Genomic DNA, 19724 nt, shown 5'->3' with positions numbered 1-19724 from the left:
GCATCACACAGGCCAGCCAGTGGCATGAGTCTGGGGCGTCGTGGGAGTCGGCAGTGGTCACAGTCACCTCCGTGCTAATGCACGACATTCGGCCGAGAGAACGGCCCCCTTCCGCAGCGATCCAGCTAGTGGCGAGGTGCTAAGACAGAGACAGGCAATATCGTTCAAGTGTATTGGTCGGGGGAGACAAAACTTGTCCCGCGGGCTGCCTCGCGTCAAGAGCCATTTGAAGGTGGGGAAGGGGCTTTGTTTCTTGAGGTGACGTTGGCACATTCTCGCACATGCGTGCCGTCCAAGCGCGTTCAGTCGTGAGATGTGACGGGAGAGAGGCGTAGTAGACGGCTCTCCTCACCACGCTTTGCAACCACGCATCACGCACATGTGGTTACTTGGGAAGGGGGGGGTTCTGGTGGTGTGCATGGACGACTCCAGTCTAGACGACCGGAGCCATCTCACGCGGTCGTTGGCTGATGCGGCCTCGATCCCTCCTCTGGCTCCTCTCTGGACGGAAGCGACGCTAGAAATCGAAGCGTGAACAATGACAGCGGCACCAGACGCCATGCCGTCCACATCAACATCGGAAATACGCTTGACTGGTTGGTTCGAGTGCCTCATGCAGGGCCGGCGCCGGCTTTGAGCGCCTACTAAAAGTTAAAAAGTCTCACTGTTACATCGACGTAACTTTCCAACCAAACACCCGAGGGCTCGGGGGCCTGATCTGGTGTCACCGACACCCGTTCGAATCACCCATGCCATTCTGTCGAGTCACCTCTTCTGGTGGACGCTGTGGCTGTCTTTCAAGTCTTGCTCCTTGATTGGTGCGCAAGCAGAATGGATGGCCGCTTGGCGCACGGCACTGCGAAACAGCTTCACATCTGCCTGCTGGATGAGAGCCGCGTCCATGGCCCAAGACGAACTTGTGTTGGCACATTTGTGTTGGCACGAACGAGGGCTCGCATCCTCAGGAACTGCTCCTAGAGGATTTCGTCCAGTGCTCGACATGACTCGTACTCGGTGTCGTCGAAGGTCGTTTGATGGTGACAAAGTCCAGTGTATCCAAAGTACTTCTCGAGGAGCGATTTCCTCAAGCACCCCTCATCGAGATGTGAGAGGTGTGGTATAATACGATGGGACAAGCTGCAGGAAGTGCCTGTTCGTCCTAGCCCCGGCATGCGGTGTAACCTTAGCATAGGACGGTGTGTGTGAGGCCGTCCGCAACGAGCCAAGACAACCAACCCTACAGGGTCGCAGCAGCACTCGCTATCAAACCGTTCGCCCGTGGCAATTGCTGCCATTCTTCACTCGAACGCACGTTGTGGTGACACCAGTGGTCCAAGCGGATGCAAAGATACGAGCTCAGCATCGGTTAACCTGGTTGTGGCTGCGACATTCATGGCTTGCGATGGGGGACGTCCTGCCAGATCTCACAAGATGCATGAAAAATTTGGATCGAAAGCAAGAGTGGTGGTTCGTCCGATACCCGGCTTCAACTGTTATCAAGGCGCGTACAAGAGAAACGGAAGAGAACAACTGTTGCAAAATCAAGTCTTAATCTTTGGGCGCCAGCATGACGACGTATTCTCGGGTGCTGTTACCAAACTGAATCATATCCTTGTCTCGCAACTCCAAGTACCGACCATCGGGGACTTTGTCATCATTCAGTCGGGTCCCATTGGCGCTTTCCAGGTCGATCAGATACGGCTTCACTCGGCCAATCTTGTCTCCGTACTCGTTTCGTTTCTCCGTGTAACGGAACTGTATCACAGCGTGCTGCTTGCTAATGCTGGGGTGCTCAGCTGGCAAGTCGACGACTGCCATGTCTCGCCCAACCAACCAGCAGCTTCTCAAGCTGAGGTCAATGGTGTCGACAACGTCGCCCCCTTTGAAGACGAAGAGCTTCCACTGGTCTCGGGCCGGCGGCTTCCGAGCCTCGGGTGGTTCGTGGTACTTGAGGACAATGGATGAACCATCGGCCTGGGCAACCGAGTTGGACGCCGCGGCCAGCACTCCCGAGCTGCCAAAATTAGCCGTCTCCTTGGGCTTTCTGGGCTCCTCCCCCTCGTGTCCTTTGGTGAGGGCGAAGGAGTCTTGCTGCGACGGCAACGGCCCTCCTTGCTTCACAGGGTTTCGACGGTGTCTTCGACCGTCCCCGTCCGATTCGCTGTCATCTCTGCGCCGTCTTGGGCGGCCTGAACGCCCATCGCCAAGGGCCCTTTCTTGCCTGCCGGCTCGGCTGTCGTGACCATCTCCGCGGCCCCTCTCACGGTCTCCATCATGGGACCGACGCCGGTGACGGCGATGCCGGCCGGGAGAGCCTGGGCTTCGAGAGCGCCGCCTTCTGTCACGAGACCTTGGTCGTTCCTGGCGGCGGCTATCGGGAGCTCTCTGTGAGCTTCTCCGGCTGCCCCGCCCATCTCTGCTGTCGTCGCGGGCGGCCCATTGATGCCGTCTGTCGTCGTAATCGTCCGCCGAGGCCATGGTGGATTGTAGCGTTCTCGTGGCTATCCGCAAAGCTTTGTCGTGCTTGGCAAAGACGCCTCCACACGGGTTGGCGGGCGCGTCGGACTGGTCCTGGTGCTGCACTCACTCGCCTTCAACAGAGCTGCCGCCTGCTGGGTTGGGTCAGAGAGTCCAACCGGGTGCGGTGTTCTGTGTGCTCAACTGCCAGATGGCAGACGGTTCCATGTCCGAGGCATGGCCAAGTGTCAAGTGGGCCAGAGCTCAACTATTGCTGGAATGCTGGGCTGCTGGAGCCGGGCTTTGGCGGACTTCAGCAGCCCGGGCGGGGCCCGCATCCCTGCAGTTACTGTAACAGCGGCAGCTTCTCGTTTCAGCCGCTTACCTTTGCCTGCCGGATCGTCAATATTTGACAGTTCCTACTCGTGAGTTTTGCCCAAAGACAACTTCAATCTCAGCCAGGTCAGCAGCCGCGCGTCAAGTTAAAACTTTAGCTTGCCCAAACAACGTGACGTGCATCTCGTCAATCCGCCGCTAGCATTGGATCATCATGAGCTCACCGTTCCCGAAAATAGACTTTATCATGTGAATATCTCGGCTCTCAACACCAGGCACGTCAGGCTGTCTCGCTTTCACGCACCACCACAAGAATTCATCAATCAAGCGCTGCCATGCCCTCTCAGAAAACTAAGCTCGGTTGAAGTATTCTTACTAGAGCTGTAACATATTTCTGTCATCTTAGTTTATCTCGGTTTTGTCGAATTTAATACGTTTCGATACCGCGTCACAAGACCAAGAGAAGAATTCCACCAGGGCCACGGGCCTAGTCCTGGAATCCGTCAAGTCTTTTCCCAAATTTGGCCTCTGCTGACAGAAACACCAAATCGGCAGGCGAATCATTCCTCCATCAGTGCCTGGAAAATTCCAACACTCGTCAAGTACCCGAGGACACCCGACAGGAACCACGCGTTGGATGTGACGCCTCATCCAAACCATCCAACTTGACAATCTCTCTAACAGCCTCGTCAACGCCCGCAACCACTGCCGTTGGGCTAACACCAAGAGCACCTCCCAACCCGTCAATCCATCCTGTTCCCTGCCGACTGACCCAAACGCTCCTCATTCCTGCAGCAACAGCTCCCGCAACATCAAACGAATTGGAACTCACAAGCCAGACCCTCTGCAACTGATGTGCCAACCCGGCTCTCTCGGCCATGTGTTCATACGCCCGCGGATCTGGCTTGTACACGCCAAGGCCGTCGACACTGACAATATTGGCCTCCGAGAATTTCGCCCCGGACTTGGCAAGAGACGGTGAGGTTTTAAGTGAAGAATTGACCATCTCCACGGTACCATTGGAGAAAATATACGCTTCAAGAGCAGGGGTTTGCGACACAACAGCGAGACCTTCGTCCGCATCAGGGAATGTGTCGAGTCCGTTGTAAGCATCAAGGATGCGTTCTTCTTGGTCCTTGGAAAGTTCCAATCCAACTTCTGCCGTTGCCTGGCGAAGCGAGTGTCTGGTCAATTCAGAGAATGATCGATATAGGCCTGATTCGTCGTCAGTCAATGGACGTCGTGTGTAAAGCATGGCATCTCCGCTTAGGCCACTCGTCGGGCTTGACCTTGCACACCATATGTAGCAGACCACATCGCCTGTGTGGCTGCTCGTTTACTTTTGTGTCATTATCCATCTTTCCGGCTTACCCATGCTATTTATACGCCAGGTGTACTCGAGCTGGTATCGCCTTGTCTGTGTGGCGACCGCCTTGGCCTCGTCTTCGCCATAGATTCTGGACAGCTCATTTACAATCGACTCAGTCGACAACAATGTGCCGTAGAGATCAAATGCAACGACTGTCTTCACCATTTTGACTCAAATGTCGACGACTGCCTTTGACTCTGCATCTGCGACTGATGCCAGCTCTCGCGTTCAGCCCCCGAAGAATTAGGTCTAGACCCGCAGTGACTTTCACGGAGGAAGAGTGACAGACGGGGAGTGTACGAGCAGGCTTTAGACGTTGAAATATTTCTTCGATGCTCTTGCTTCGTTGTTTCTCGCCCAAACCGAGATGGCATGGCTAGAACGTCGATGGATCGGTTGCGTGGACCACTCAGGACAATATTATGAAGCGAAAAGCCTGTGGAATCGACCGTGAGCAATCGAGGCCTCTTGGTAAAGTTCTTGGCTAGCCCGAGTAATCGCGCTCTTTCCACCTGTCTCTGATCGTTGGCATTCCAGACGACGCCACTATCAACCCTGGCTTCTTGGGTCCAGTCCATAACCCGTACTCCGTAGTAGGCGACAACACGGTGCTGGGGTTGGCGGATTGATTCTTGGCCACGTGGAAATGACGCCAAGAACGGCGCGGAGTTTTCTCTTTGGATCAGTGGACTGTTGACGGACCACGACATTCCCAGACTGAGAACATACCAACCCCCTTGTCTTCGCCACCAACGTAGCAATGGACATTGTAGACATTGAGCTCGGAACGAAAATAATAAATTACAAATGAGCAAAGATCTTGGCAAGGGAAAGGACCGCTCACAGGTGACAGGCCAATCGCCTGGCTGCGACCATGTCGACCATGTTGCCTCGAGACCGTACGAGACGAGGACGTAACATGGAGCGTTGAGATGCTCTCATTACAGTTACGCAATCAGACAAGTCACAAGAGTACGAAGAGGGAAGAGGCCAGAGGCGCTTCCTCCAGACTGCGATCGAAGGCTGCACGTGATGGGCTTTGGGGGATTCTCCGATGGCAGGAAGCTGCCTGCAACCACCCTGCCTGCTCCCGTGCTCCCTACGGAGTACTTACCTAACTTAACCTACCTACCTAGTTAGGTAGTCTAGGTAAATACCTACTTAGGTAGGTACTCGGAGGTAGGTAGGTCGTGCCTACCGTTTGGTCCGGCACTTAAGTAGGAGTGGCCTCGCTGGCGATGCGAAGATGCAACGCACGACGATTTACATGCGTGCATATATCCTCGGAGCTCAAGCACCGGGCAGAGCCAGCTTCATCGTTGATCCTTCCCCCACGGCCACGCAAGGCAGGACATCAGCCTGAGGTAGAGGCTCTCCTCGATGGTCTGGCGACTCTGGCCCCCCAAGCGACTCTCAACAGCCTCTTGACTCACGCCTCGGTATTCTCCATGCCAGGGACTGCGGTGACATAGAGGCGATGGTGAAGCCGGACCGTGACGCAAGGCCCAAGGCTTCAGCACCGGTGCGGCAACGCAAATGGCATTCCAGAGTCTTCACGGGCTGTGTCAACTGTCGCCGGAGGCATGTCAAATGTGATGAATGCACGCCTTCTTGCTCAGACTGCACTCGTCTAAATCTTGTCTGCAATTTCGACCGCAAGTTTGTCTTCAAGGCCGCCAAACAAGCTTCCTCTCCGGGGACAAAGAGTGACAAGAGCGACAAGGCCTCAACTACGTCCTCTGAACCACGAGCATCCAGCAGATCCGGCTCGGCATCAAGTGGTGAAGATGGTGCGGATGAGTTCAACTCTCGAGAACCATTTTCTACTGATTTTGTCGCCGTGGCGTGCACTCCGTCCCCTTCAGGCTCGAAAAATCTGTCGTCAAGTCTGTCTATCGTATCGGAAGACTTTACGTTTCATCATACAAATGCCAGTTTCCCCGTCAAAGGCCAACACACGGCCGCCTACCACTTCGAGGCTGCAGAAGTGCCACAGCAAATCGGTCTAAGCGACAACCTCTACTTGCACCATTTCCTTGAGACTGTCTCATCCTATCTCATCATTTATGACACGCCTTCGAACTCAAATCCGTACCGACAGCTCCCGGTTCTGATGAGCAACTCTGGTTTGCTTCGAGATGTCGTGGAGGCCTTTGGTGCCATGCATATTGCTGGCTTACCAGGAACTCGGAATCGTCAAGTCCACCATAGTGCAGCCATGAAGGCGTACGGCAACGTTGTCACTCAGCTCCGAGATGCTGTGACATGTAACCAAGGTCGGCCCACACTAGAGCTTTTGGCAACCACGCTACTTCTCTGCATGCTTGAAAAAATGTCGTCTAATGACGCGTCGTGGAAGATTCATCTCGTGGGGGCCGCGCAGATATTGCAGTCGCTGTATAGTCCACGGGTAGGCCTTCTTCCATCAAATCCCACCGCCAAAAACAGTGAGATGGAGTTGTCGAGCGTGGCTCACACACTGCCTCTACGGCGATATCTGGTTTCTCTCATGGCGTATCTGGACGTTGCCGCATCTTTGGCAACGGGAGACGGGCCATTGATACAGGGCGACTATTGGGGAAAGCTTTGGGGGCGGATGGGAATACAACATCGGGGTCCCCAGTTTCGCCAAAGTCCGGTCACCGGTCGACCGCACGATGGGTCAGATACGTCAATCTTGGTCGCGAATCATGTCTATCCAGACAGACATCAGCAGATTCGTCAAGATGGAAACGGAGGGGTTAACACAGCACCAGAGGAAATTGTACTACAATGAGTTGTCCTACAGGCTGCGGAGCTGGCAAGAGTCAGCGCCTGACATTTACCTGCGTTTACACCGCCTGAAGACCATGGATTTCGAGACTCTGACGGCGGCATCATGCATTCAAATTTACGCTCTGGCCTGTACTGTTTATTTGCAGACGGTCAAAACACGCAGAATAGGAAACGCCGCGACTAATCCAACCGTTGCAGCTGCCGTATCCCGCATTCTGACTTTAATTTTTGGTTTTCAATCTGGCGTCAACCAGCTGGCTGTCTTGTGGCCACTTTTGACGGTTGGGATTGCCACGGATGACGCTGTGCAGCAAAATGATGTCAGAGAGCGCTTGGCCGGCATGAGGGCTTTTGGGCTCAGAGTTAGTTTTCCCCCCATCTCCTATCTTTTTATTCCTTTTCAGCTAAGGGTACGTTGTCGGTCTAGCACGTCTCGCGACTTTTAGATACCTTGGAATATGTATGGGAACAGGGACGACTATACGGCGGGGTTGATTATGAGGATCTCGAAAGGCTGATTTCGGCCAACCTGGTTCCTTGAGGTAAAGAACAAGCAGCAGGAAAAGTAGAGAGACATTGCCACCGCATTCATTGCACCGCGAACCTCAGCGACTCTTGATCCAAGTTTTCGCGATACTCATTTCCGTGCGCAGCGATATTTATTTCCTCTTCCCCTCTCCTACCATTGTGGTGCAGCCGAGGAAGCCAAGGTCAACCTTGTTTCCACGAGATAAAACGACCGACGGCCAGCGGAGACCTTCTTCGGCATGATGCGAAGCCGGCCCATGTCAACTTTTCCACGCAAAATATTCCCAAACAGCATCAAAGCACCACACGGCTCTGACCAACAGACCAAATTCTTGGACCTTGTGACCAACATGCATGGTCTCCTGTGCAGCATGGCAAGATGCATAGGTATTCGCAGGTCAGCTACGCTACGTGCCTAATAGTATATCGATTTGGCCAACCCTATTCCGTACAACCTTGCATTACATTGCGGCACAACATGAATCATGATGCAATTTGGGTTCACATGGGCTGCTTGCCATGCACCATGTGTCTCGCTTGTGCTATAGCTCAACGCCACGAGGCGACGAGCAGCTCAACCGTACCTGTTTACGTTGCCTCGCCAAGAATTCATCACTGTGGCCTTGGTCTCACTGGCCAAAGCCCGCGAATGCGCCGGGTACTGACTCCGCAGAAGCGATGCGGAGATGCTTGGAAGATGTGTCACAAACATGAAGCTGACTGACTCCTTGTTACATTCCCATACGTAGCAAATGGTATCGGCTTTATGTCGGGCTTTTACTCATAAGTGAGCCCAGTTGGCATTTCCGCCGGTGGCATTGCGGAAAGCATCTCGTGGGAACGACGCTGGGAACAGTCAAAAATCCAACTTGACAACATAGCAGCCTTGTTTGATATTTTTCTGGCAACCATTTTCCTTCTTATTTGCTTGTCTATATATTCGCAACCGCTTTGTCCAGGCGAAGAGTTCTTCGACTCGTGACCATTTTCGCCTCTCCGTTTCCCAAGTCTAGGAATGGGCGGTTTCGCGGGTGCGAAACAGGATCGTTGAAGATGACTGGCATTTCGTGGCAAGATCTGACCGAGGTATGTAATGTTGAAGCTGTGACTTGTCACACAATCTTGCCATGGGTGGGAAGTTGAGAAGAAGAAGAAACGATTGATGCCAACACATGACAGCGTTGTCAGAAGAGACGAACAGCCGCCATCCCGACAAGATGGAGAATTCCACCTCTGAAGCTCGACGAGACTATCCGTTCAACGACTCGTCCAATTGAGTTGTTGCCGCGCCTCTTGTCGTATAATGAGCTGCAAATCACAGCCCTCGGCGCCGCAGAGTTGGCTGCCAAGATTCGAAACAACGAATTGTCTTGTATCCAGGTCACGGAGGCGTTCTGTCACCAAGCTGCCGTCGCACAACAGCTGACAAATTGCCTGACGGAAATATTCTTCATCGAGGCACTGGAGCAGGCGCGGCAGTTGGACGAGGTGCTCAGGACCACGGGAAAGCCAATTGGGCCTCTGCACGGGGTTCCTGTTTCAATCAAGGACCACATTGACATCAAGGGCCAGCATACTACGGCTGGATATGTTTCCTTTGCGCGTAGGCCTTTGAGAGATGATGACGCGCAGCTGGTGGAAATTCTGCGCAAGGCGGGCGCAGTCATGTATTGCAAAACGAACAACTCGCAGTGCATGATGGCTGTGGAGACGGTGAACAACATTTACGGCCGGACCGTCAACCCGTGGAATACCAAGTTTGGCCCGGGAGGCTCCAGCGGTGGCGAGGGAGCCCTGCTTGCTATGCATGGCTCCCCGTTGGGAGTCGGTACAGACAGGGACGGTTCGATTCGAATCCCGGCTGCATACTGCGGTTTGTATGCGTTCAGGCCCTCGGCAAAGCGAGTTCCCCTGCGCGCATCAGAATGTGCCATGTCGGGGCAGGAGTCGATTGTGGCTGTTGCCGGGCCCCTAGCGCACAATGTTGACGATATGGAGCTCTTCTTCCAGGTCAATTCCGATGCCAAGCCGTGGCTCACGGAGCCGCTGCTTCGCATGCCGTGGACATCGCAGATGGACCAGATGCAGCACCAGAAGCTGCGAGTCGGAGTCATGCTATGGGACGAGGTGGTGATGCCCCATCCGTACATCACGCGGGTCATTGGGGAAGTGGCAAAGAAGCTGAGGACGTCTGGACACGAAGGTAGTTCCTACGCGATGCAGCCCGGGACAGTCGCGTACGAATGGGAAACGGAAGGAACTAATGCTTGCGGCAGTGATTGATTTCAAGGCGTACAAGCACAAACGGGCGTGGGACGACATCTTGTTGCCGCTGTACTTTACGGACGGTGGCCGGGACATCAAGCAGACACTCCTCGCCGGAAACGAGCCCATCTTGCCTTCTGTAAAGCGACTGCTGGACGATGCCACTGTCAGGGAAAGGAGGTACCACGAGATATGGAAAGTAGGAAACACTTCCCCGTGTGGACCGAGCGAGGTGTCCCTCGCTTCTAACAAATGTCCCAGCTCAATCTCGAACGAGACGACTACCGCGCCCAATACCTTGGCAAATGGGCCGAGACGGCAAACTCTACGTCCTCTGGTGAGCCCATCGACGTGCTTGTCTGCCCTGTATCGCCCGTCCAGGGCATGCCGCAGAGCGTCAGGCCCTGGTGGGGATACTGCGCGCAATGGAATATGCTGGACTATCCCAGTGGCGTGATTCCCGCCGGGAGAGTGCTCGAGACGGATGCTTATCCACCGGATTACGAGCCCGCGAACGAGCTGGACAGGGAAAACATGAACCTATGTAAGCTGCACCTCTTCTTGCCGGGGACGACTGCGCGTCTCTCTCGCTGGCCCCCCTCCGCGGCTGACAAGTGCTGCAACAGATGACAAGGGCTTGTACCATGATTTGCCTGTGGCGATCCAGGTAGTCGCCCCGACGCACGAGGACGAAAGGCTCATGGGAGCCATGAACATCATCGACAAAGTCGTGAACGGCTAGAGCATGCTCCAAGGGGAGACGGCTCCGGATGATGCCGCCGAGGGGTCTGTCACTTGCCCGGGGGCCCTCATGATTGACGTCACGAGCAAAGGAAGCTTTTGCAGACGCTATGCCGAGGCTGAAGCAGGATTCCGGTAATTTCTTCAGCTTCTTGATGAATTGCAGCAACGCTCTTCTACTCGCATAACCCGTACATAATCGCCGCCGTGGTTGTGAACGTCCTGAATGTACCGCCTGTCATGACTTCCAGGCCCCAGGTGAAGGCGCCAAGACGGGCCACCACGACGCGGCTTCTCATTACACTGATGAAGACGGGTTGTCCTTGACATGCATGTGGCTGGGCAACATGGATCCAGACCCCCGCCGCTTATAGTCTTTTCGTACTAGAGTCTAGTACTAGGACTGCTACGTGACGTGCGGAGGAGTGCGGAGTACAGACATATCACAGAGTGCCCATGCCAATAACACGTTCGCCATCAAACCGGGACCACCTTGTATTGCACTAGGGCAGCGGGATCGGAACGAGTTCCACGACGGGAAATACCCACGGGTTCGTCTACGATGCCGAAAAGAGAACTGGAGTGGCTAGCAACGAATACTCGTGTGCACCGCCAAGTAGGACCCCAGCATGGCGATGATGATGTCCGATAAAATCCTGCCAGTTGCCAGACGCGTCGTGACACGAAATACACCAGGCCTTCCGCACCAGTCTATCCCGTCGCAAGTCAGATCGACTGCCGACAGTTTTTGTCCATGTGAAGATCCATGATGCCCATAACGGGTGCAACGTGGCAACGTGAAACTTGCAAAGACACGCCGCGCTTGTTTCAAAAAGGTATGCTTCATCGCCGAGTAGAAGCTCGACGCCAAATTCTTCGATGCAACACGTACACATGGTCGTGACCACGGACGCTGTAGGATTGAAGCAAGAAGCAGAAGAAGAAGAAGAAGAAAAAGAAACGCCATCTCGTCAAGGATATCGTAGTCTCATTGGAAACCCTACTCCCGCTGCCACTTTGGCTCCGTAAACTCCACATCCTGCAGAACCGGCGGGAACTGCATGATGCTCTCCCCACTGTTCCGTCGGCTGCTCCCCAACAGAGATACCCCGGCCTTGTTCCGGCCAGCGGCGTCGTCTGGTTCCTCGTGTTCTTCTTCGGGCACGGCGACCAGCACGTGGTCGCTGGTATAACTGGCTTCATGTGTGATGCTAACTCCTCGAACGCGGCTCTGCGCCGTGCCAGTCACAGCGAAAGAGTCTGTTGAAATGTCCGTTGGGGGACTGTCCCGTCGGTAATCGCCGCTCGTCCGCCGGTCGAAATCCGACCTGGCGCCGAGCGAACTTTTGCGCGCCACGTATTCGTCAAATTGTGTGTCTCGCTCATGGCTGTAGTAGCTGCGTGTTCGTTGCAGATTGTCCAGTCCCACTGGTTCGTTTGCGACGGATCGGACAGACCCAATGCTCAGGCGGCGAGAGCCAACAGAGGCGCGTTTGTCCATGGAGTTGCGGATGCTCAGGCGGCCCGAGTATGAGAAGTCGGCGTCTTCGCCGTCGTTGAAGCCGTAGCCCTTGACGTTGGCGGGCCGCACGTAATCGTCAAAGGCGGACAGCCGTTTGTACGTGAGAATGGCGTAGATTGCCAGCGTGATGGCCGTGATACTAAAGGGTCATACAATCAGCTGCTGGGGAGACAAAAACAAACAGCTTCAACTGCTGAGCTTGGACACGTACAATAAAGCAACGTCCAGGCCGATTCCGATGAGCGACTGGTACTCCTTCTGCTCAGCGTAAACCACCACGTCGAGAACGAGGATTGCCGAAGCGCATGTAAGTTTGATGATGTGGGTGAACAGCACAGTCCACGGCGTCAGGGCTCCAGACGTGAACTTGAAGATTTCGAGGAGCGTGCACGTTGCCGCAGTGAAGGACATTACGACGTTTGTTGCTTCCCACCTGTTTCGTGGATTAGATGGTGCATCAAGGCGAGGCGCAAGTGTGTGCGAGGTGCGGTTTGGGTACTCACACAAACTCGATCGTTGGAACTCTGCCAGCGCTCTCTCGCTCGTCACTTTGTTTCAGGGTATCGCCCAATCTCCATGCGAACAAGCCCATCATGGATGTTGTGAGCAGAAGCTGAAGAGCCCAGATGGGGAACAACACTGCTGCTCGCCATCTGGCCCGTTCGAACTGCGCCTGTGCCCGATGATTCGCCATGTATCTTGTGTCTCTCCTTCTCGCCTCAAGTGCTTCAACCTTCAAGTGAAACGACGGCAAGCAAAGTGGAAGAGACTTGCTCCAAGACAGATGCCAAGAAAGTTGTTGGATGTGCCCCGTCTGTTGTTGATTTGTTATCCGTGCCCGAAAGGTCTTCTTATCATGTCCACTCAACACGAAATGGCTATTGGTGTTGACGGAACCAGGTATTCAAAGGGGCCCTCACCAAAAAAAGAAGTAACAGAACAAGGACACGACAACAGGGGAATGGAACAGCGACACCGACCAGGCTGCAAGCCTCCCATTTATCAGGCCGCCCCGGGCTTGGGACAGCCCAGTCTGCCATTTCCAGGCATGTCATGTTCCTCTCATTTGATCAAAAGCCCCAAGCCAACATTGTGTGCAACGATTCCCCACTTGACAATACATGAGGCTCGTCCTACGGGCGTGAGCTGCCACGGACATGGAAGCCACGCACGGCTGTAGAAGAAAGCAAATGCTGAGCCTATGAGCGGGTTGGATGCCCATGATGAGCCCAGAGCCTCCGTCAACGATGAGCCATATTGCAAGATTCAATACCCAGCGTGGGCGATTCAAAGGGTAAGGGTACCCAGTACTACTCCGTACCAGGCGTTCACGTCTTGCGGCTGAGGCAGAGCTAACGAGGGCGGCGATGCAGGCAGATGGCCGCGGAGCACGGTTGACTCGGAAATGTGCTTATTGGTCATTCTTTTTGACGGCGCACGCTTTCTCAGCATCGGTCAAGAGGAGAAAAAAAGGGCCTGCATGGGCCTCTTGGCTGCGTGGTTGTACAACTTGACGGGGGAAAACGAGAGTCGACCAACAATTGGTCTGGAACTAGAAGCCGGAGGTGAAGACGTCTGCAGTTCACGCGCTGTTCCAAGAATAGAGAGTGACTTGTGAAAATTGAGGAAAGAAAAATCGCCCCGGGTAATCGAGCAAGTCGTGAGACGTTGACGAGTCTACCCTTGGTGTGAGACACGGCGGGGTGTTTTCTCGACATGACAGCCTGGCTGTGGTTATCGATGTTTTGCCTGTCGGCTGGTTGCGCCACGACACGGCCGCTCGAGCTCGAACTCGTTTCTTCAGAGACGTGATTAAAGGGGGCAGACACCAGGGCTCATTAAATGATTGATGGGAAGAGGATGCAGCATGGCTGACCTGGAGCTCCGCATGTCGGAATTGCAAGCGAGTTGCTTAGTGATGTCGAGGCTGTGTGTGGGGCGCATCGACCAGTCAAAGTCATCGACGACGGCAGAGTGACTACTGCGTACTTCTTACTTGAGTACTTTAGGTATAGTAGCCAATACAAAGCCGCCAGACGACTCCAAGCCAGAATTCAGCAGCTCGCCTTGCTTCGCCTCACCTCGCCCTGCCTCGTCCTCGCCCGTCGTCCCGCCAGCTCGTCGCTCCTTCCCTCCCCTCATCCGCCCCCCCTCTCTCCCCTCTCGAGCGGACAGACGCTCCCATCTCGCCCACAATGGCAAGCGCAGCCCATTGCCTCATGTGCTTTGAAGCCCTCGACGCTCACCTGGAGGACCGGAAGCCCCTCTCCCTCGGCGAGATCGAGTCCTCGTGGGCGCTCTACACAAGCTCCGTCTCCGACTCGGAACCCGGCGTGTCCAGCGGCAGCAGCGGCAGCAGCAGCAGCAGCAACGCCCCGGCTCTCAAGGCCCCAGCCCTCCGCCGTCTAGCCGCCGACTCCGACTCCGCCGAGTCCTCGTCCTCGGCCTCGCCCGCGTGGTCGTCGTCCACGCCCGCGACGTCGACATCCTCGCTGTCGCTGGGCGCCCCCTCGGCCCCGCTGTTCGTCACCTGGAACACCGTCTCGGGCCACGACGTCTCTCTGCGCGGGTGCATCGGCACCTTCGAGTCCCAGCCCCTCAGCGTCGCGCTGCCCGAGTACGCGACCATCTCGGCCCTCCAGGACACGCGCTTCTCGCCCATTGCCAGGGAGGAGCTGCCCGAGCTCCAGGCCGCCGTGACGCTGCTGACCGACTTCGAGGAGGCCGACGACGCCTACGACTGGGAGGTGGGGCTCCACGGCATCCGCCTGTCCTTTGTCGACAGGGGGCACCGCTACGGAGCGACGTACCTGCCCGACGTGGCTTCCGAGCAGGGCTGGACGCAGGACGAGGCGCTCTACAGCCTCGTCCGCAAAGCGGGCTGGATGGGCGGCCGCTCAAGGTGGAAGTCGCTGGCGCTCAAGGTCACGCGCTATCAGGGCAAGAAGGCGAGCTTGGATTACCCCGAGTACAAGAAGTGGAAGGACTGGGTTGCCAGCAGGCAGTGACGGTCGTGGTCACGGTCGTGGTCACGGCAGGTGCAAACGCAGACGCAAATGTAATGCAGTGCAGTGCAGTGCAGTGCAGTGCAGTGCAGATGCTTACATTATAGACAGGGACGTGCCGGCGTCGTTTTGGTTTCGACAGCTTTTTTGGTCTATTGCTCGGGGCGCTCACCATTTTTGCTCGGGGCGCTCAATACCCCACCACGCCCCGATTTTGGTCTAGCGGCCCCGCTGCCATGCGCCACGGTACATTCTGAGTACAAATGTATGGCAGCAAAATGCCCTCAATTAATCGAAAAGGTGCTTGTGTAATTTATACGAATTTCTCAACGGCGCCGCTCCAAATCGCTCAAAAACGCGATTTCCGGTGTTTTCGCTCAATGTGTTCACAATCGGGCCGGATTTTCTAGTTGTTCCGGCCGCTCAATTACCCATCCAGTCACATCTATCGGCTGCAATAGCGGCAACGGCGTTGAAGGAATGAATTCCTCAATCTCAAGGGAGCCCTGTCTTCCAATTGGTCTTCTTTCCCTGTTATTTGTATTGCGATTCGATCGTTGTGATGACGCCGGCGGCTGCCGCCAGGAGCGTTGATTCCTTGCGGCAGTTTCAATCTCTGCTTGTGTGCGATCTCTGCGAATGCTGGGTGCGGGAGGTCTTTGAGCGCCTTGTTGGCTGAATTGAGGTCTTTTAAATAACTGTTGACTGCTATTTTCATGTGAAGATTGGTGTTGACTATCTTTTCTGTTCATTGCCGCCTTGCGCTGGCGGTTTAAGACAGGCGCTGGGTCGCGAATTCGAAGATATAGGTCATTAAGACTCTAGATGTTAAGGTCAGCTATGATTTCTATGAAAATAAGGAGGGAACTCAAGCAGGCATTTACTAAGGGCTTTTGTAGCTACTAGCGGCGATCAATTTCATCCTTCTGCAGCGGCTTGGCGATATTTTTCTTCAACAAAATGTGATGTGCATAAGGGAGACTATATTGCTTAGTAAAACAGCCTGTATAATGTTGTAGGTTTTGCGTTCCTGCTTCATGAGCTTGAACAAGCTTGTGTTGCTCAATCAGAAGGTCAACAGCTCGGTAGGATATCTGTGTAGGCAGCGCACTAAGCCATTCTTCGCGATTGATTAGGAATCGTTGCTTGACTTTATTTTTGGCTGTGCAAGCGCAATAATTGCGCTCTTGGGTCTTGAGGGTCTGGTCAATTCCATTGAGAAGCAATAAAAAGTCACCTGTTCCTACAAACAGGTTGATTTTTATAGCTCTATAAGAGACCTCTGTAAAGCTGTTTGCCTTCTCGCCGAAATTTCAATATCCCTTTGTAAAGCAGTGAGCCTATTGTTGCTTGACCTTAAGATAGGTCTCTTCCATATAGTAGAGGATTGCAGATTGCTGTGATTTATATGTATTAATCATCTAGATCTAGGTAGACTAAAAATCGTTAATTGTATTCGCATAAACTAGCATTTAAAAGGCCAAGAAAGCCCCCATTGGGCTATCATCAAAAGCTTCAATTTTTGACTTGTTATATTCGTTGTTATTAGCGGCTTCAATCTATTTCTTGTGGAAGTTGTTCTTGACGTTCAATAGAATGTGCTAAATGCAAATCTGCTGCTGTGTCTTAGGCCAAATGACTTTAAGGGCGTTCTTCAGTGCCTTTTCAAAGTCTGTTATAACAACCTTAGGAGCAGGGATTTAGAGCTTAATGCGAATTTCTTCTAATGCAGCTAGCATCCAGTAATAGCCCTCTTCTCTTTCGGTTCGTGTAAAGCCAAACGCGATATTTGCAATTGATTTTTAATCGGTGACCGTAACAACATTCAATAAATAGAGACCCCAGCGGTTAGTCTTGTATGTATAGTCCATACCAATAAACTCTGAAAAAACCCTCTATTTTTCAATACAATAAGGGTAGGTCCACACAGCGCTTTTGATGCGATTTTCATCATTAAGGAGATATCTGTGATAAAGGCCTCTTTCTTGAAGGACCTTGACGAACTATTGGGAAGATGTGTAGCCGCTTAATTTGACTTAACGGGCTCGTTGACGCTGATTGTAGATGTCTTTTAGTCGGAAATAAAGATTGTCTTTATCTTCATCGCGAATCATTGTACTAATTCCTCGAGGTTGAAGGCTCGCATAATTGGAAAGGCTTGAAATTCGCTGCTTTTGTTAATCTATAAATCTTTAATAGATCGCGTGCGCAGAGGCATCACTAGATTTATTGTGATTGTGAAATCCCTGCTCCTTATAATGCCATACCTAATAACCAGAATAATTAGCAGAGGTCACTTTAAGCCGGTAACTGCAGCTGGTTTTTTGGGAGCTTGTATTTCGAATTCCAGCGCCTCAAGGCCCTCTTTGACGGCCGCCGCGATCACAATCAAGCCAGCCCGCCCGCGATTGTTGAATGCCGTTTATCAGGGTCTTTGGCCTCATAGAGCTCTTGCTGAAGGCACAACCATTTTGCTGCCCAAATTCTTGTACAGCATTGTAGAGGTCATTAAAGCTGCCATAGCCCGGCGAGGGCGGCAAATTTGAGGGCGGATTTAAGGGGTTGTGAGGGCCTTCGTGAGGCATTGCGATGTTGTTGTTGAAGGAAAAAGCTGCTGCCTATTGAAAAATTCATAGGGCTGCAGCATTATTCAATGACGATTTTTGGAGTTGAGTAAAGCTGCCATACCTTTGTACCAAAAATGTACCGTGGGGCATGGCAGCGGGGCTTGCCGCATAAAAAGTGGGTCATGTGGGGTGGTGAGCGCCCCGAGCAAAAATGGTGAGCGCCCCGAGCAATAGACCTTTTTTGAGGCTTTGGGGCGTTTTTTGTTTCCGGCAAGGGAAGCCGTGGAAAACATGCGCCGAGGACCCTGCTGCAGGTCATACATAATAGTACAGTACTACACCCGCGCTCGTTGGTGTGCCTTTTGCCAACGTGCTGCAAAGGGCCAATTTTCAATCAAGTTGAATCTTCGGAGACTAGAGATGGCGGCTTTCTCCCGTCTCCGGCATCATGGACGTCAGCATCGGTGCTTAGCCTTGAACAAAATCAAGTCGCTGTTGTGAGTTATGCCTGCGACGATGTACACAAGCTCGCTCGCTAATCCATTTGTAATCCCAAACATTGCATCGTCACGGACCGAACCTCGTAAACCAACAACACTGCCACATGTCGAAACCCGAAAACAAAAAAATTATAAAAAAAAATCCCAACCATTTCCGTAGACAGGCCCAGACAAGATTTTCTTTTTGTTCTTCTCTCCAGAGACAAGAGGGGGGGGGGGGGCCATATCCAACCTATCTCAAATAGGACGACCCAATCCCTCCCGAAAACATGAAAACGCCAAACCCAATTATGGTATATGCCTAAAAAAAAGAAGGAAAGAAAGAAAGAAAGAAAGAAAATCATAGATTCACAAAACCAAACTCGTGATGCACACTATACCAAGGCTCCGGCGCCGTGAATAGAACGAGACCCCGCCGGGGAGGGAAGGGGACGAGAGAAAAGGTCCACAGACCAACAAAAGACAGTCACCAACATCGCAATTTCTTCCAGAATCCGCCTTGACCACGGCCAGCGGGTGTCTGGCCGTTCAGTGACGGACCGTAAAGTCCGGGGCCTCGCTTTTCCGGGTCGCCTTCCACGGGCAGCGGGGTCAATGGCCTGGTCATGCCACGGGCATTCATCTCGGTGTTGTCCATGACGCCCATCTCGGCGAGGCGCCTCCTCTCGACGACGCGGCGGACAATGAGGGCAAACGTCTCCTCAATGTTGACCTCGAGCCTGGCGCTCGTCTCCATGAAGCCGCAGCCCCGCTTGCGCGCCCAGTCGAGGCCCATGGCGGCGGGAACCTGCCTGCTCTCCTGGAGGTCGCACTTGTTCCCGGCGACAATCTTGACGGGCGGGACCGTCTTGGAGCCGCTGCCGGTGCCCGTGTTGGCATGGCCGGGGTTGACGCCTGCGCGGCGAGCGCGCGCGGCGTTGTCGAGGCGCGTCTCGGCCTCCATGTCGATCAGGTCGTCAAAGTACTGGAGGGCGTCGAGGGACTCGCGCGACGTGATGTCGTACACCATGAGGAAGGCATCGGCGCCGAGATTGGACGACGCCCACATGCCGCGGTACTCTTCCTGGCCGGCCGTGTCGGTGAGGGAGAGGTGGTACGTGGTGCCGTCGATGCGGCGGGTGACGCTGTACGAGTCCTCGATCGTGGGGTCGTATTCCGACGTCCATTGAGAGCGGACGAGGCGCAGCGTGATGGACGACTTGCCGCACCCGCCGTCGCCGCAGATGGTGACGGAGATGGGGACGGCGGGTTGCTGGCCGTGGGAAGACATGCTTGGAGATGATGATGACGAGGGCGATGGCGATGGCGACGGGCGTCGAGCGGTGAGCGGTGAGCGGTCAGCGATCCCCTGAAGGCGGAGATGGGGAAGGATTTCTTGAGGGGGGTTTGGCGTGGTCAAGCCGGGATGTCTGATGCGGAGCTCACACGGCCAAGGCTTTTGCCGAGATGAAAAGGCAGGAGGAGACGCTTTGATGCCCTGTATAGAAAAAAAAAGAGGGAAGGGGGAAAAAAGAGAGAAAAGAGAAAAAAAAGCACCTGGGCGTCACGCTTGCAATTGCGTTGACAGCGCAGCCGCGATATCTGTATGGCGCCTAAAGTTCCCAAGCCCAAAGGGGGATCGCTTGAGACGGCAAGGGGAAAAAAAAAAAAAAAAAAAAA

General features: G+C 54.0%; 7 protein-coding genes across 7 annotated transcripts; 3 read left to right on the top strand and 4 right to left on the bottom strand.

The window, feature by feature from the left end:
- Positions 1-1548: 1548 nt before the first annotated feature.
- On the bottom strand, positions 1549-2414 carry MAM_04740 (Forkhead-associated (FHA) domain protein; the record flags this gene model as incomplete). The annotated part of the gene is made up of 2 exons (XM_040823538.1): positions 1549-2014; positions 2122-2414. The coding sequence occupies 2 exons, from the start codon at positions 2412-2414 to the stop codon at positions 1549-1551; spliced, it is 759 nt and encodes a 252-aa protein (XP_040678209.1).
- Positions 2415-3391: 977 nt separating this feature from the next.
- On the bottom strand, positions 3392-4327 carry MAM_04739 (haloacid dehalogenase; the record flags this gene model as incomplete). Its single annotated transcript, XM_040823537.1, has 2 exons — positions 3392-4008; positions 4165-4327. The coding sequence occupies 2 exons, from the start codon at positions 4325-4327 to the stop codon at positions 3392-3394; spliced, it is 780 nt and encodes a 259-aa protein (XP_040678208.1).
- A 1312-nt stretch (positions 4328-5639) lies between these two features.
- Positions 5640-6938, top strand: MAM_04738 (Zn(2)-C6 fungal-type DNA-binding domain protein; the record flags this gene model as incomplete). Its single annotated transcript, XM_040823536.1, has 1 exon — positions 5640-6938. One exon carries the CDS (start codon positions 5640-5642, stop codon positions 6936-6938), a length of 1299 nt encoding a protein of 432 aa, XP_040678207.1.
- A 1580-nt stretch (positions 6939-8518) lies between these two features.
- Positions 8519-10472, top strand: MAM_04737 (Amidase family protein; the record flags this gene model as incomplete). Its single annotated transcript, XM_040823535.1, has 5 exons — positions 8519-8551; positions 8645-9668; positions 9742-9929; positions 9992-10274; positions 10357-10472. The coding sequence occupies 5 exons, from the start codon at positions 8519-8521 to the stop codon at positions 10470-10472; spliced, it is 1644 nt and encodes a 547-aa protein (XP_040678206.1).
- Positions 10473-11471: 999 nt separating this feature from the next.
- Positions 11472-12687, bottom strand: MAM_04736 (uncharacterized protein; the record flags this gene model as incomplete). Its single annotated transcript, XM_040823534.1, has 3 exons — positions 11472-12132; positions 12205-12426; positions 12497-12687. 3 exons carry the CDS (start codon positions 12685-12687, stop codon positions 11472-11474), a joined length of 1074 nt encoding a protein of 357 aa, XP_040678205.1.
- A 1501-nt stretch (positions 12688-14188) lies between these two features.
- MAM_04735 (ammecr1 family protein) lies at positions 14189-15001 on the top strand (the record flags this gene model as incomplete). The annotated part of the gene is made up of 1 exon (XM_040823533.1): positions 14189-15001. The coding sequence occupies one exon, from the start codon at positions 14189-14191 to the stop codon at positions 14999-15001; it is 813 nt and encodes a 270-aa protein (XP_040678204.1).
- Positions 15002-18531: 3530 nt separating this feature from the next.
- MAM_04734 (Small GTPase superfamily, Ras type) lies at positions 18532-19335 on the bottom strand (the record flags this gene model as incomplete). The annotated part of the gene is made up of 1 exon (XM_040823532.1): positions 18532-19335. One exon carries the CDS (start codon positions 19333-19335, stop codon positions 18532-18534), a length of 804 nt encoding a protein of 267 aa, XP_040678203.1.
- Positions 19336-19724: the final 389 nt, after the last annotated feature.

Source organism: Metarhizium album (assembly GCF_000804445.1).
Source record: "Metarhizium album ARSEF 1941 chromosome Unknown scaffold_11, whole genome shotgun sequence".
Taxonomy (NCBI): Eukaryota; Fungi; Ascomycota; class Sordariomycetes; order Hypocreales; family Clavicipitaceae; genus Metarhizium; species Metarhizium album.
Note: the sequence above shows the minus strand (reverse complement) of the source record. Positions and strands in the feature narration are given on the sequence as shown.